Here is a 15,784-nt window from a genome sequence, read left to right on the forward strand (position 1 = left end):
TTTTGTGTGTTCTTTTAAAAAACGTGTTTAGGCTGGGCAAGGTGGCTCACACCTGTAATCCCAGCACTTTGGGAGGCCAAGGCAGGCAGATCACGAGGTCAGGAGATCGAGACCATCCTGGCTAACACGGCGAAACCCCGTCTCTACTGAAAATACAAAAAAAATTAGCTGGGCGTGGTGGTAGGCACCTGTAGTCCCAGCTACTTGGGAGGCTGAGGCAGGAGAATGGCATGAACCCAGGAGGCAGAGCTTGCAGTGAGCCAAGATTGAACCACTGCACTCCAGCCTGGGCGACAGAGCCAGACTCCATCTCAAAAAAAAAAAAGTCTTTATATTTGACACATAATAATTGTACACATTTATAGGGTACAGTGTGATGTTTCAATACATGTATACATTGTATAATGACCAAATCTGGGTAGTTAGCATATCATTCACCACAAAATTTACATTTATTTGTGGTGATAACTTTCAGGATCCTCTTCATTAGCTCACTTGAAATATACTCTACATTGTTATTAGCTGTAGTCATCCTACTACGGACGGGAACACCAGCATTTATTCTTCCTGTCTAACTGTAACTTTGTGCCCATTGGCCAGCCTCTTCCCATCCCTGTTTCCCCTCCCCAGGCGCTGGTAATCACTGTTTTGCTCTCTACTTCTATGTGATCAAACTTTTTGATGCCACCTGAGGGAGACCATGTGGTATTTGCCTTTCTGTGCCTGGTTTATTTCACTTAGCACTATGTCCTCCAGGCTCATCCATGTTGCTGTGAATGACAGGATTTCATTCTTTTCCCAAGGAGTTTTTAATCTTGTTAAGGACATTTTAACTGTCATTAACTACAGTGTATATTGTCTCTGCTTCTAGACCGTCATCTCCTCAAGGACTGTGTGTTTTAGCTAAATTTCTTGCATGCAGTGGGCCTTAGAAGCTGGGCAATTTCAGAAATGAAAATCACACTGTGAAACTTATTCACAGTTTAGTATTAAGTGAAAGAAGTTAAGTGGGAAGCTAATTTGCTCATTTTAAAAAATGGGGCTACTTGGGAAAATATTTTAAATGGCATTTTAAGTGATGGGATTTCAGGTGAAATTTCTTATCTTATTTTTGTTTTTTGGTTTTCTTCATTTTCTGCCGTGAATATTATTTGTTTTGTAACGAAAAGGTATATATAAAAAATTGATCGTGAGTTCAAACAATGCTATCTGTCAGCATTAAGCATGAAAGTACACTAAAGAAACATTTTGGTCTTGGTTTTGCTGCTATTTTACAAAAGCATTCACTTTTTTTTTTTTTTTTGAATGAGAAAACATTTATTCCGTCTCCAAACAGCATCCCAGGGCCGGGCATCTCCCCCACGACTTTATAATACATTCGGCACAGACAGAGTCTGGGAGCCATGGGGCACCTCTGCCTTCCCCAGGCTTCCTAAGTAACAACTGCAGAATATTTACATAAAGCTGGGTGTTGTCAGGCAAAGCCCTTCCCTGCTGCCAGGGGTGGGAGCAAGGAGGAAGTGCCATGAGCACCAGCCCCGCCCTCACACCATGGGAGGCAGCCCAGAGGCCACCGGCACAGGGTGTTGGCCCCCAGATCATACAGCAGTGGGCAAAGGGGAAGCAAACCTGAGTGAGGACACAAGAGCCTGGTCCGGCTCCGCTGCACAGGGCAGGTGTGACGGTCCCCACGAGTCTTTGGCAGAGAACGCAGGTAATAGCGGCTCCCACGGCCGGACCCGGGCCAGGGGGAAGCTGAGGCACTTGTCAGTAGCACATGGGTGCCTGCTGGCTTCCAGCCACTCCAGGCGGGGCTGGGGTCATTAAAAGCAAGGAAAAACACTAGCTAAAAACCCTTTCCTAAAAGTGCCCTGGAGGAGTGAGCGGCTGACTGAAGCCCTCTGGGCACAGGCACTTGGGGTGTGGCTCTGCCAGCCCCCGCCAGGCTGTAAGGCTCCTTAGCTGTGTGTCAGCTGCACAGGATGGAACAGGTGAAAGAGGGGGGCTGGCAGTTCCAGGAGGCTCATGGGAAAGTCCAGGGCAGAGGGGAGGGCCCTCTCTGTCCCCCTTCCCACCCTAACCGCCACTCAGTACACAGGGGGCGGCTGGTAGCCCTGGGTGGTCTCCGCATTCTGGGTGAAGGGTGGCTGTTGGTAGCTGTCCGCAGATGCACCCGGGTAGGAGGCGTAGGCGGTGTTGGGGTCCGGAGTAGGGTCGATGTAGTTCTGGGTGAAGTCGTCCACGCCAGCCTTGTAGCGCTGGTAGGCCAGGGAGGCCAGCACGCCCCAGGAGAAGATGGAAAAGAAGCTGAAGGTGATGGCTGCCCTCGCAGAGTCGGCCCCCACCAGCACGTCCTCCGGGTCGGTGACCGCCCACTGGTTGGCGAGGAAGCAGAAACCAACAAGCCACAGGAAGGTCCAGAGAGCTGAGAAGAGCAGGTCACCAGTGACGAGGTGCTTGCGGTCAGTGGCGTTGCTGATCTGGGGGAAATACACGTCGACCACCAAGAAGAAGGCCGAGGCCGGGAAGGCCAGCACCCCGATGGCACTGCCACAGCGGCAGGCATCCTCGTTGTGGTTGAACACGCAGTACATCTGCTTAGACTTATGGGCGTTGCTGTAGCCCTCGCCATAGATGCAGGAGAACACGATTAAGGCGAAGACTGCGGAGGGCGGGAAGGTGGGGCCCGGGACGCCGGACGCCGGCCCCCGCTCGCCCCCAGGCCCCCGACGCGGCCGCCGCCACCTGTCGCGCTCGTGGGCTTAGGGGTCCCGCCGGGCCTGGCGGCGGGGCGCTCCCCGGGGGGTTCACCAGGCGCGCGGCGCTCACCACCACCTGCGGCTGCATCAGGAAGGGCCGCAGGTCGAAGGAGCCGCCCGCCTTGGCTGCGCCGTAGGCCCCGCTCTCCATGTGCCGTCGCCGCCCAGCATTCACTATTTAAATACTGTAACATTTTCCCATCTTTTATTTTTAAGAAAATTAAAATTGAGTGTGAGAATTTCTCTCACATTCAATAAATCATATCACTATGTGGTATATATCATATCACTATAATATATGAAGGTTTTCTTTAAAGATGTTAATTCAGTAAGCAAAACAGGACAGACACATTATGAATTTTAAAAAATAACTTAGGCCTAAATATTAATGTTTACTCTTCAGACCCTTTATTGTTGAGATATGACATCTACTAGATCAAATCTACTTTATTGTTGAGATATGACATCTACTAGATATCATATCTACTAGATTAAACCTAGATTCTTAGGTTTACACGGGCCAAACAAATCAGTGTCCCTTCTGTAAAATAATACTTGAAGCAAGAAAAATATATAGAGATTCACATTGCATCTGGTTTATGTTTAAACTAGACTTAGTCCTGTAAGTCTGAAAATGTGCTTATAATTACAAGTATTCTTAAAATGTATGTAAGTGCCTTTTTATGTTTGAATTTGATCTAAAAGTGCCTACATTGCCCGTAACACTCTCAAGTTTTCATAGGAACAATAGTTCCTTAAAAAAATTTTTTTCTCCACATTCCATAAATCTCATTAAAGACAATTGTTTTCCAATAACACGTACCATGTGAAAGGTATTTATTTTCCAGACTGCATTTACTGGAAGAAATGCACAAACCACAATTGTTCAGAATAGGAAAAATATAAAACAGTGCTTAGAATCTTACAGTAGTACCCGAAACTACCCAAATTGCTGTAATTATTGTGAAAAAAGCAATCACAGTATTTGTTCAATATTTAAAAACAATTTATTGAGAATCCATATTGAACATGTCTGAGTTCTGGGAACATTTTAAAATTTAATATTGTCATATGAGCTACTAATACTTTGTTTACATTTTCTCTGTGAACTCACCCTTCTAACAGCTTACAGTTAAAGTGTTTGTAATAGACCACTGACCTGGCTTTGCTGGCTTCAGGCTACAGAAAACTACAGTCCTCACTTAACACAAGGGTAGAGATATAGCACCACTAGATGGTACTATGAGGTAATTATTAAATTCCACATTATTTCAACTTAGCATCGACAGTGATTTTTTTCTGCAAGGAATAAATCACTCTTACTAGTCTTACCATTCCCATTAGCACCATCTACTCCTAAATTTAATTTCCTAAATCACCCCAGTAGGAAGAAATGACAGCCTTTGATTCATAACAAAATCTTTTACATAAAGTTTTTGAGGTTAAATAAAATGTGTCTTTTATAAAATGTGGCTTATATAATATGTGATATTAATTCCCCGTTTTCTTTCACAATTACCTTGAAGCTCAACAATATGTAAAGGAATGTAAACAAGAGTTTTCATAGCCAACTGAGTGATTAAAAGACAAAATAGCATTAACAAAAGCCAGTTTTGCCATTCTTCATGGTATATATAGTTGACAGCTAAAGCTTTTGTTTATTTTCATTGTTGTCTTACATGGAAAGAATGTTTTGGTAGACAGGGTGAATTTTGTCTTTATCGATATGGTTCAAACAGCCAGCCTGTGGTTAATACTCTGTTTAATCAAAGCATTGCAGTTCCCAGCAGCTTCTCCGATGGGCATTAGCACTGGGCTCAGTCACCCAGGAAAACACAATGGTTCCACTTCAGAGAGTATTTGAAGCCAACTGCACTCTGTGCTGCTAAATGTTGCCATTTTTCACTGAAGAGAATTCTACACTAATCATGTGTGAAGGTCATTTTGGTTCTGGTTTGTAATACATAGATACTGTTCCTATCTGCTTTTGTGGTCAATTGGTAAAAATGGTAATTCTCCAAGGCCTAAGTCAGCTCAGCTCACAGTAACTCCATTAGAAAAACTGTTTCCCCTCCAACCAACCCAGCATCTGAAAGATTCACATCAGGTCAGAGAGCAAAAATAATATAGACAAAAATCTGTTAAATAGGAAATACGTTGACTTGGAAAATCCCCAAATTAAATAACTGAAAAGTTATGTTTAAGTTTATAAATCTTTTAATATTTTCATTATGAAAGAACATGTTCCAGTAATGATTAATCATTTAGTTCAGTACTCTGAGAATTAAAGAATGCAGCCAATTTATAATAAGGAAATATTTCATTGTTGTCTAAATAAAAATTTAAAAATTGAATGTTTATTGAACATCGTAGTGCAAAGTGTTGTGGGGAATGAAAAAATGTAAAAGGTAATTCTTACCCTCAAGAACACATGTGCACACATCCTCATTAAAGAAAACAAGCATGAATTGTTTGAAACAGTACAAGGCCCCATATACCTAAATAGCAGACTGTCAGTCAGCAATGTTTAGGGTGTTGGATAAAAGAATGCTCTTTGTGAGCGAGCATGAAGAGAGACTTCCTGGAAGCAATGTGACTTGAGCAGCTCACAGATCGCTGGTTCTTTCCCTGGCTGTGTATTGGAATTGCATCCAGAACATCAAAATACACTGATGCCTGAGCCCTGCGACAAGGGATTCTGATTTAGTTTATCTGGGTGCTCCCAGGTGAATCTAATAAATCATTGCCTTAGTGTTGGTCACATGTCTGGCTGATGGTTCGAGAACAGAGCTTGAGCCAGAATGTAAATCAACCACATCGCTTCACGCAGTGTTTAGTTCTGCTGGCGATGGTCTCGTGACATGTTGTGAGCCACGAAACAAGCAGTTGGATGACTTCCCTTCTGGTGCAGGGTTCTCCTCTTCTTGAAGCCACATGTTGGGGCTGGCATGACTTTCCGTTTAGTCCACATTTCCCCCTTTTCAATGCACTTTACATTTGTAAGTAAAAAATCAATCTTGGGCCGGATGCGGTGGCTCAGGCCTGAAATCCCAGCACTTTGGGAGGCCGAGGCAGGCGGATCATGAGGTCAGGAAATCGACACCATCCTGGCTAACATGGTGAAAACCGCGTCTCTACTAAAAATACAAAAAATTAGCCGGGTGCGATGGTGGGCACCTGTAGTCCCAGCTACTCGGGAGGCTGAGGCAGGAGAAGGGCGTGAACCCGGAAGGCGGAGCTTGCAGTGAGCCGAGATCGAGCCACTGCACCACAGCCTGGGTGACAGAGCAAGACTCCATCTAAAAAAAAAAAAAAATTTCCAATCTTCAGGCTGGGCACAATGAATAATGCTGTAATCCCAGTAACTTGGGTGGCTGAGGTGGGAGGGTCGCTTGAGCCCAAGAGTTCAAGACCAGCTTGAGCAACATAGCAAGACCCATCTCTAAAAACAAATGTAAAAAAATAAATTCCATCTTCAATTTCGTTCTTTCTGTATTCTGCAGCCTTGTCTGCCTGTGCATGCCCTTTAGCATAGGACCTGGTGCAGAATATGTGTGCCATAAAATTTTTTTTGTCTCTTTATTGTGGAAATTTTCAAACATATACAAAGTAAACAGAATAGTGTAATAAACCTCTATGTGCCAAATACCCAGCTTCGACATTCAGCATTCTGCCATTCCAGGGTCTTCTGTAGCTCCCCCCACTCCGCTGCCCTTACTCAACCATAATATTTTTACAGTTTTATTGGAGGTAAAATTGACATATATCAAAATGCCATAATGACAAAGTAACAAAAATTAAGTGTATATATATATATATATTTTTTTTTTTTTTTTGAGACTGAGTCTTGCTCAGTCGCCCAGGCTGGAGTGCAGTGGCGCAATCTGGGCTCACTGCAAGCTCAGCCTCCCGGGTTCATGCCATTTTCCTGCCTCAGCCTCCCAAGTAGCTGGGACTACAGGCACACGCCACCACACCCAGCTAATTTTTTTTGTATTTTTAGTAGAGACGGGGTTTCACCATGTTAGCCAGGATGGTCTCCATCTCCTGACCTTGTGATCCACCCACCTTGGCCTCCCAAAGTGCTGGGATTACGGGCATGAGCCACCGTGCCCGGCCTATTTTTTATTTATTTCTTTATTTTTGAGATGGAGTCTCCCTGCGACACCCAGGCTAGAGTGCAGTGGCACCATCTCAGCCCACTGCAAACTCCACTTACCAGGTTCAAGTGACTCTCCTGCCTCAGCCTCCCAAGTGGCTAGGATTACAGTCATGCACCACCAAGCCCAGCTAATTTTTGTATTTTTAGTAGAGATGGAGTTTCACCACATTGGCCAGGCTGGTCTCAAACTCCTGACCTCAAGTAATCCACCCACCTTGGCCTCCCAAAGTGCTGGGATTATAGGTGTGAGCCACCGCATCTGGTCTTATTTTAACAAACACACACCTCTGTAACTCACACCCCTATCACGATATAGAGCATTTCCATCACTCCAGGAAGCTCCTTCATGTCCCTTTCCAGGTAACTAACCAGGGGCAACTAGTATGACCTTTGTTTTATCCACTTTAGATGAATTTTGCCTATTCTAAAAAGTCATCTAAGTGGAGCACACAGTCTTTACTCTTTTGTGTCCAGATTCTTTTGCTCCACATAATTTCTACAAGGCTCATCCATTTATTAATAATAAATGTTTTTGGCTGGGTACAGTGGCCTGTAATCCTAGCACTTTGGAAGGCTGAGGTGGGTGGATCACTTGAGGCCAGGAGTTCGAGACCAGCCTGGCCAACATGGTGAAACCCCGTCTCTACTAAAAATAAAAAATTAGCCAGGCATGGTGGCAAACGGCTATAATCCCAGCTACTTGGGAGGCTGAGGCACAAGAATTGCTTGAACCTGGGAGGTAGAGGTTGCAGTGAGCTGAGACCACACCACTGCACTCCACCCTGGGTGACGGAGTCAGACCCTGTCTCAAAAAAAAAAAAAAAAAGAAGAATGAGAAGGAAAGGAAAGGAAGATGAAGAAGAGAAAGAAGAAGGAGAAGGAGGAGGAGAAGGAGAAGAAGGAGAAGGAGAAGAATTTTTTGACTTCCAGACTAGAAAGCGACAATGAGAGCAGAGGGCTCACAGTAGAGAACAGATTGGGCGAGCAGGTTGGCCTCAGTCTGTGGAAGTCCTTGGAAGTCAGGAAAAGGGACCTTTACTCTATTTTCCTGGCACCAAGTTAACAGACTTCTTCATAACTGCTGAGCAGGGCCTGGGAACTGATTCTCTGCCACCATGTCCCACTCCCCACTGCTTTCATGAGTCACACTGTGCCACTGAGTAGCGGTGCCTACTGCCAACTCTACTTGGAGCTGGCGCATGCACATCCCCTCCTGAAGAGCCGGCATAACTCCAAGTCCCATCCCACACCCCCTGGAAGGATGGGAAGACCAAGCTCAGAACTTGGCACATGCCTCTGAAAGATCGTTCACGACTCGTTGAGGTGGTGGAGCTGGAAAGGCAAAGGTCAGGAAGATCAGTCAGGAAGCCATGGGCCAGGGCTGGGTGCCAGGATCAGTCAGGGCCCTGATTTGGTAACTTTGGACCTGGCCCTACATTGCTAGGGAATGGAATCAAATTACCTTACAGGGCTGCCGAGGCTGTTTTGATCTGTGCGGGTGCAATGCAAGGTCAGGAATGCCACAATCCAACTATCAAATGCAGGAGCGATAAAAAATTTGCTGACCAGATCAGCTTAGACATGCAGCATTTAGGTTCTGGAATAGAAATCCAGGTCAGGGACACAGAAGAATACAGTCTGGACCCAAGCCAAGTTTGGGAGCACAGGAAGTCCAAGGTGAAAGAGCGAGTGGAGTGTTATTTCCCAGCAAAAAGCTAGAGCAGGATTAGACTGGAGAAGCAGTTGTCCAGCAGGAGAAAGGGTGCCTGGAGGCGTGTACCACACAATAGCTTCCTCCCTAAGTGGCCCATTACCTTCTCTCAAATTCCAGAAAAGCATAAATTTTGAGGCCTTGGAAGGGTGGGAGAACTTCTAGGTGCCTTATGGTAACTGATAGGATCAAAGAGTTGGAAACTGGGTGTATTAATTATCTGTTGCTGCATAACAAATCACACCAAAACTTAGTGGCTTGAAAAGCACATTTATTATTTCATAGTTTCTGTGGGTCAGGTATCCAGCCATTGTTGAGTTGGATTATCCAGCTCAAGACTTCTCACAAGGCCACTGCTAGTAAAGAATCAAGAACCTCATCCTAACATCTTGCAAAGAACTGAATCCTGCCAACAACCATGTGAGTGATGTTGGAAATAAATCCTTTTCTTGCTGAACTTTCAGATGAAACCACAGCCCTGTCTGACAGCCCTGTAGCAGACTCATTTGTTTTGCAGACATGTGCAATGAAGCTAAGGATACATGTCCTGAACATGGTCAAAACAGGATGCTTCCTAATCCATGTCCATGGCTTGCCTTCTTTCTAGAGCTCTCCCATGGCTCACATAGCTGTGGATTCTGGTTCTGATGCCATGCCATTAGCTCATACACCATGATTACAACTGAATTCATCATCTGGGTCCTAAATGATTTCCATCCTCCTGTCCTATTTTGGTCAAGAGTATTTCTACTTCTCCAGTCCCCTAGTATGGTAGGCAGCTTCCAGCATGGCTCCCAGCGATCCCCGTCTCCTTGTCTTCATGCCCGTGTGTAGTTCCTTCTCCTTGTGTATATGAGCTGGACTCAGTGACTTGGTTTTAATGAATAAACACAGCAAGGGTGATGGATGCCACTTTGGAAATTAGATTATAAAAGACAGTGACTTCCATCTTGTTCAGACTCTTTTCACATGCTTGCTCTGACAAAGCAAGCTGGAGAGATTCACATGGCAAGAAACTGAGTCCTGGAACCAATACCCCCCAGATGCCAAGGGATGACTGTTTTGTTATTGTCATCATTGTTGCTTTAAACAATTGTTCATCAGAAGAGATCAAAGCTTCAGAGACCATTTTGGCTCTTTCCACTCCTGTTTCCAGTAGAGCTAATCCCTATATCGTCTTCTTTGTGACTGTGAGATTCTCATCTTCATCTCACTCTCCACACCCCTCCTGGGTTCAGGCCTTGCTGTCCTCAGGCCAGGGGCACATCCAGCCCTCATGCTTGTCTCCATGTGCCCCTTAGTTTGCCAGATCTCCCTTTTAAAACACTTCTTGTCACCTCTTATAGGCACAGTTTAGGGTCACTCTTTGTGTAAGGCACAGAGCTCTCAGCCCACCCTTGGGGGCTCCTACCACCACCCCTTTGTCTTTCCTGACCAAGCCTCACCCAGCCAGCTCCATGGTCCCTCTTCCATGCTCACTGCTCTGCTGATCTCTGCCTCTGTGTCCTTCTCCTCTCGTGTGCGTGGAAGCGGTGCCCAGTTCCCCTGTCTGTGAGACCTCCCATCCACCAGGATCATTGACTATTAACTTTCTGCAGCACTTTTGTACTTGATATTTCCACCCTCTCTTTCTGTCTTAAATATTGACTTGAAATCATTATCTAGTCATTTTTTAATCATAGACATCACTCACTGAAGATACAGTTAATCTTCACAACTGCTGTGCAAAGTAGATGTGATGATCTCCATTTTATGACTGGGGAAACGGAAGTTCAAGGCCATACAGCTAATAAAAGTCACTGCCAATAATCCAAGCCCAGGCCCATATACTCTTTCCTACCCAGGGCTCCATGACTTCTCCTCCATTTGATTGGGAAACACCTTGTTCTCCAAGTCTTCTGAATCCCCACAATAACTGGGGATTTTACTCTAGGGTAGAAAACAAAGTGATATGTGCAAATTTCTGACAGACGCATACATTTCAACCACAATTTATTAAATATTGACCAAGTTAAATGGATAATATTTTGTAAAAAAAATAATGAAAATGTTACATTTTTGGTAACACTGCATGCCCGTATCAAATATAAGTGTTGAAAATTTTCCATTTCTGGTCAGTTAACTCTGACTCTGTTCCATTAAATATCTACATTAAATGAAGTACCATACTGTCTTAAGATTTATGCATTTATATGAATAGACTCCAGGGTGTAACACTTTAATCTATAAAAAGTACTAACTAAAAGTAACCGTTGCCATGGCAACACACTGCATGCATTAGTAGCCTTCAAAGGCAAAGCACTTTTGGAAATGAGCATTTACTGATGCCCCAGACAAACCGAAACTCAATGGAATGGATTTTAAATCACCGTTAACACTTGGAGCTTCATTCCTAGGTTTAAAGTAGATCACAGGGCTTCACAGCACATATATTATTTTTCACTTAAAAGAGAGTATTTCGTTAGTGAGTGACTGCTGATTTTCTATACACATTTTGAGAAACTCAAAAAGATAGATTTTAAAGTGAATCTAGATGAGCAAGGTCCTAGAAGAGTTATGAACATTTGGCAACACAAGAGTGACGGAGAATAGAGCACTCTCCCTGCGTGAAGTCGTTGCACAAAGTCAGAGTGATAAGACAATTTGGTCCTGGCAGAGGAAACATAAAGAGATGGATGCAGCCTGCAAGAGCCCAAAATTGCCCTCATGGACCTTGGATGGGCACAGGAAAGCAGTGGCACACAAGACCTGTGGGGAGACAATGGATGTGTAGATGAATCTGTTAACAGCAATGATAGGGAAACCCCCTCACTAGATGGAGAGCATAGGGTTGGATCCCTGCCTCACGCTGTGTAACAAAGGCAAAGTCCTATTGGATTCACTACCCACATATGAAAAGGAAATCCACAACCCAGATACCAAAAGGTGAGGGGAAATGTCTCTGAGACCTCAGGGAAGAGATTTCTTAAACAAGACTCCAAATGCACTTATTACAGGGCAAAATATGATGAACACAACCATATAAAAACTAAACATTTAAGGTGTATTAGTCCATTGTCACACTGCTATAAAGAACTAACTGAGGCTAGGTAATTTATGAAGAAAAGAGATTTAATTGACTCATAGTCCTGCAGGCTGTACAGGAAGCATGGTTCGGAGGCCTCAGGAAATTTACAATCATGGTGGAAAGTGAAAGGGAAGCAGGCACGTCTTACCATGGCGGAGCAGGAGAGAGACAGCACAGGGGGAAGTGCCACACACTTTTAAACCATCAGATCTGGTGAGAACTCACTCACTATCCCTAGAATAGCAAGGGGGAAATCTGCCTCCATAATCCAATCACCTCCTACCAGGGCCCTCCTCCAATTCGACATGAGATTTGGGCAGGGACACAAATCCAAAATATAACGTGGTCAAGTGCAACAGCTCACGCCTGTAATCCCTGCACTCTGGGAGGCGAAGGTAGGAAGATGGACAACACAGTGAAATACCATCTCTACAAAATTTTTAAATTGACCAGGCATTGTGGTGCATGCCTATACTTCTAGCTACTTGGGAGGCTGAGGCAGGAGGATTGCTTGAGCCCAGGAATTCAAGGTTACAGTAAGCTATGGTTGTACCACTGCACTACAGCCTGGGCAACAGAGCAAGACCCTATCTCAAAAAAAACTCAACTTTTCTGTTCAGTGAAGGCATCTTAATCAAAGTTAGCAGAAAACAATTTTCTGGAAGAAGATATTTGAAATGAATAAAATTGAAAAGGGATTAATATACAGACCAATATTATCCAAGAGAATTGGCTGTGATGATGGAAATGGTGTAGGTCTATGCTGGCCACCGGACAGTTGTGGTTACTGAGCACTTGAAATGTGAGGAGGGTGACTGAGGAGCTAAATTTTTAATTCTATTTAAATTTATTATTATTATTATTATTATTTTAGATAGGGTCTCTGTCACACAGGCTGGAGTGCAGTGGTGCGATCACAGCTCACTGCAGCCTTGACCTCCTGGGCTCAGGTGATTCTCCCACTTCAGCCTCCTGAGTAGCTGGAATTACAGCTGTGCCACTGCACCTGGCTAATTTTTGTATTTTTAGTAGAGATGGGATCTTGCCGTGTTTCCCAGGCTGGTCGTGGACTCCTGAGCTCAAGGAATCCACCTACTTTGGCCTCCCAAAGTGCTGGGATTACAGGTGTGAGCCACCATGCCCAGCCTAATTAATTTCAATAGCCACATAGGACTAGTGGCTAATGTATTAGCACAGATCTAGAATATACAAGTAACTCCTACAAATCAATAAGAAAAGAGAAAACTCAAAATATGAATAGGCAAAAAGAAACAAATGACTTCATCTTAATTTCTTACCTTAACTCTCCTCTTCTTCCTCCACTTCGTTGCTTATTTTATTTTTATTTTGTTGTATGTATTTCTTCTTTCTTTCTTTCTTTTTTTTTTTTTTTTTTTTTTTGAGACAGAGTCTTGCTCTGTCACTAGGCTGGAGTGCTGTGGTGTGATCTCGGCTCACTGCAACCTCCACCTCCCAGATTCAAGCAATTCTCCTGCCTCAGCCTTCCCAGTAGCTGGGATTACAGGCACGCGCCACCACACCCAGCTAATTTTTGTATTTTTAGTAGAGATGGGGTTTCACCATGTTAGCCAGGATGGTCTCGATCTCCTAACCTTGTGATCTGCCCACCTGGCTCTCCCAAAGTGCTGGGATTACAGGCGTGAGCCACCGCCCCCGGCCCCTGTTATATGCATTTCTATAATCCACCCCAAATCCCTCTTTGGCAGTGAGATGGAGCATAAATATATGTAACAACAACCCCCACTCATGGATGGGCTGATCTGACTGAGGCTGGTCTCACTGGGTCTTTGAGCTTTTATGAGTCAGGCTGGCACTGGCTGTGGGGAGGAAAGGGGGTCCACATCCTCACATCATGTGCAGAGGCCCTGTCATCATGGCAAACTGTTTATGCAAGTCTGTTGATCAAAAGAAATCCCAAAGACTCCTAAGACAGTGAACAAAGGACTCCACTGCTTTTTCAGCTCCGCACAGGCTGACACTTACAGGACATGTTGCATTCTTCTGTGATTTTTACACAACTGAGAAGAAATTTTAACTTTGTTTAAAGCTAATACATCTTTTACTGGGCATGGTGGCACACACCTGTAATCCTAGCACTTTGGGAGGCCGAGGAGAGAGGATCACTCGAGCTCAGGAGTTCAAGGCCAGCCTGGGCAACATATTGAGACATTGTCTCTATTTAAAAAATAATAATAAAGCTAATACATCTTTAGTCAAAGAGAAAATGGAAGAAATGGCAATTTATTACCTAACTGAACAAGAACAACATTTCATTTTATTCTTGTCATTGCACCCTCAGAGAAGCATAATTGAGGTGGAAGGATCCAGAGGAAAGGAACCAGTGACAACGAGGACAGAGGGCTCTCCACGGGAAGGTGGGAGAGAATTTAGTTCTCTGTGCCGTGAAGACGGGATTGGAGCCATACATGTGAGTGCGTCACACATGTGACTGAGCCGTGCAAGTCCCTGAATGATACAAGTGAATGAAGGGGAAATGTGGATAAAACAAATATTGTTTTGCTCAGACAAATGCTTTCAGGAAGAAACTTTGTTTCCTCTATTGGACAACAATAGGTAGTTTCTACTCCAAAGGTATTAAATTTAAGGATATGAAATTGTCAGTTTTGCAGGACAAAAACAGCCAACAAAAATGGCGATTTCACCTGGTTCAACATGGTCCTCAACTAGAAAAGGCATCAGAGCCTCCCTGAGACATGAGAAAAGAGGTCACAATCTCTCATTACATTGAGGTCTCAGGACCAAAGCCTGGAAAGAAAGGGAATTGGTTAGCACCCAGACCCGGAGTCCACATTTCAGAGAACCAACAGGCAAGCCTCAAGTCCAAAAGGGTGTAAACAGAGAGGCCAGAACCCGACCTTCAGCACAGAGTCTGCAGTGGAAGTCAGCCACGCAGTGAGGAGTACTGAGCAAAGAGCCTTCAGGTGTCTATACCATAAAAGAAAAAAAAAAAAAAGAGCTAGGAAACCCCCAAACCATCCAGATCAATAGACAATAGAGTCCATTGATCTTTAAAACTCCAAGTCCAGTTTTGAGGTTTACATGTACTTTTGTTGAATTGCTTCATCTTTAGACTAAGTAAAGGCAGTTATGAGAACATGCCCCAGTTTTTTTAAGTAATTCCACGAAGACAATGTATCTTCCTCAGAGATGTTCCCACACTGACCGTGCAGTAGTTCCATCCAGATGGGTCATAGTGCTCAGAGGTGAGGTGTGGGTGCTCAGAGCTCAGGTTGTAGGTGCTCAGAGCTAAGGTTGTGGGTGCTTAGTGGTGAGGCAGAAGCCTTGCAGAGGAAGGCAGCTTTGAAAGAAGTGTGGGGGAAAGTGCAGGAGGATCCAATGCTAAACTCCCATTTGATTGGCTGTGAAATTTCTTCCGTTTTATATTTTGTAATGCAAAATAATGGGGTCTGTTTTTCTTTCATTAAAAATGCATCATAGGCCAGGTACGGTGGCTCAGCCTGTAATCCCAACACTTTAGGAGGCCAAGGTGGGGAGATTGCTTGAGCCCAGGGATTCAAGACCAGCCTGGGCAACATAGCAAGACCCCCATCTCTATAAAAAATTTTTTAAAAAATTAACTGGACGTGGTGGCACGCGCCTGTAGTCCCAGCTACTAGGGAGGCTGAGGTGGGAGTATGACTTGAGCCCAGAAGGTCAAAGCTGAAGTGAGCCATGTTTGAGCCACTGCACTCTAGCCAGGTGACAGAATGGGACCCTGTCTCAAAAAAAAAAAAAAAATCATAAAGGCATCAAACCAGAAAGGAAGAAGTAAAATTTTGTCTGTTCTTGGACATGATCTTATATGCAGAAACCCCTAAAGATTCCACAAACTATTAGAACTAATAAAAAAATTCAGCAAAGATGCAGAATATACAGAATATAAAATCAACATATAAAAATCAGTTGCATTTCCAAACACTAAAATGAACAGTCAGAAAAGCAAACTAAGCAAACAATTCCATTTCTAATAGAATCAAAAAGAATAAAATACTCAGAATTAACCAAGAGGCAAAAGACCTGTACACTGAAAACTACAAAGTGTT

At 44.1% G+C, this 15,784-nt stretch overlaps 1 protein-coding gene across 1 annotated transcript; it reads right to left on the bottom strand.

The window, feature by feature from the left end:
• Positions 1-1,234: 1,234 nt before the first annotated feature.
• On the bottom strand, positions 1,235-2,910 carry LOC112129120 (synaptogyrin-2-like). The gene is made up of 2 exons (XM_054532485.2): positions 2,810-2,910; positions 1,235-2,670 (listed from the first exon to the last, which is right to left on the bottom strand). The coding sequence occupies exons 1-2, from the start codon at positions 2,908-2,910 to the stop codon at positions 2,088-2,090; spliced, it is 684 nt and encodes a 227-aa protein (XP_054388460.1). The 3' UTR covers positions 1,235-2,087.
• Positions 2,911-15,784: the final 12,874 nt, after the last annotated feature.

This window comes from Pongo abelii, chromosome 16, assembly GCF_028885655.2.
Source record: "Pongo abelii isolate AG06213 chromosome 16, NHGRI_mPonAbe1-v2.0_pri, whole genome shotgun sequence".
Taxonomy (NCBI): domain Eukaryota; kingdom Metazoa; phylum Chordata; class Mammalia; order Primates; family Hominidae; genus Pongo; species Pongo abelii.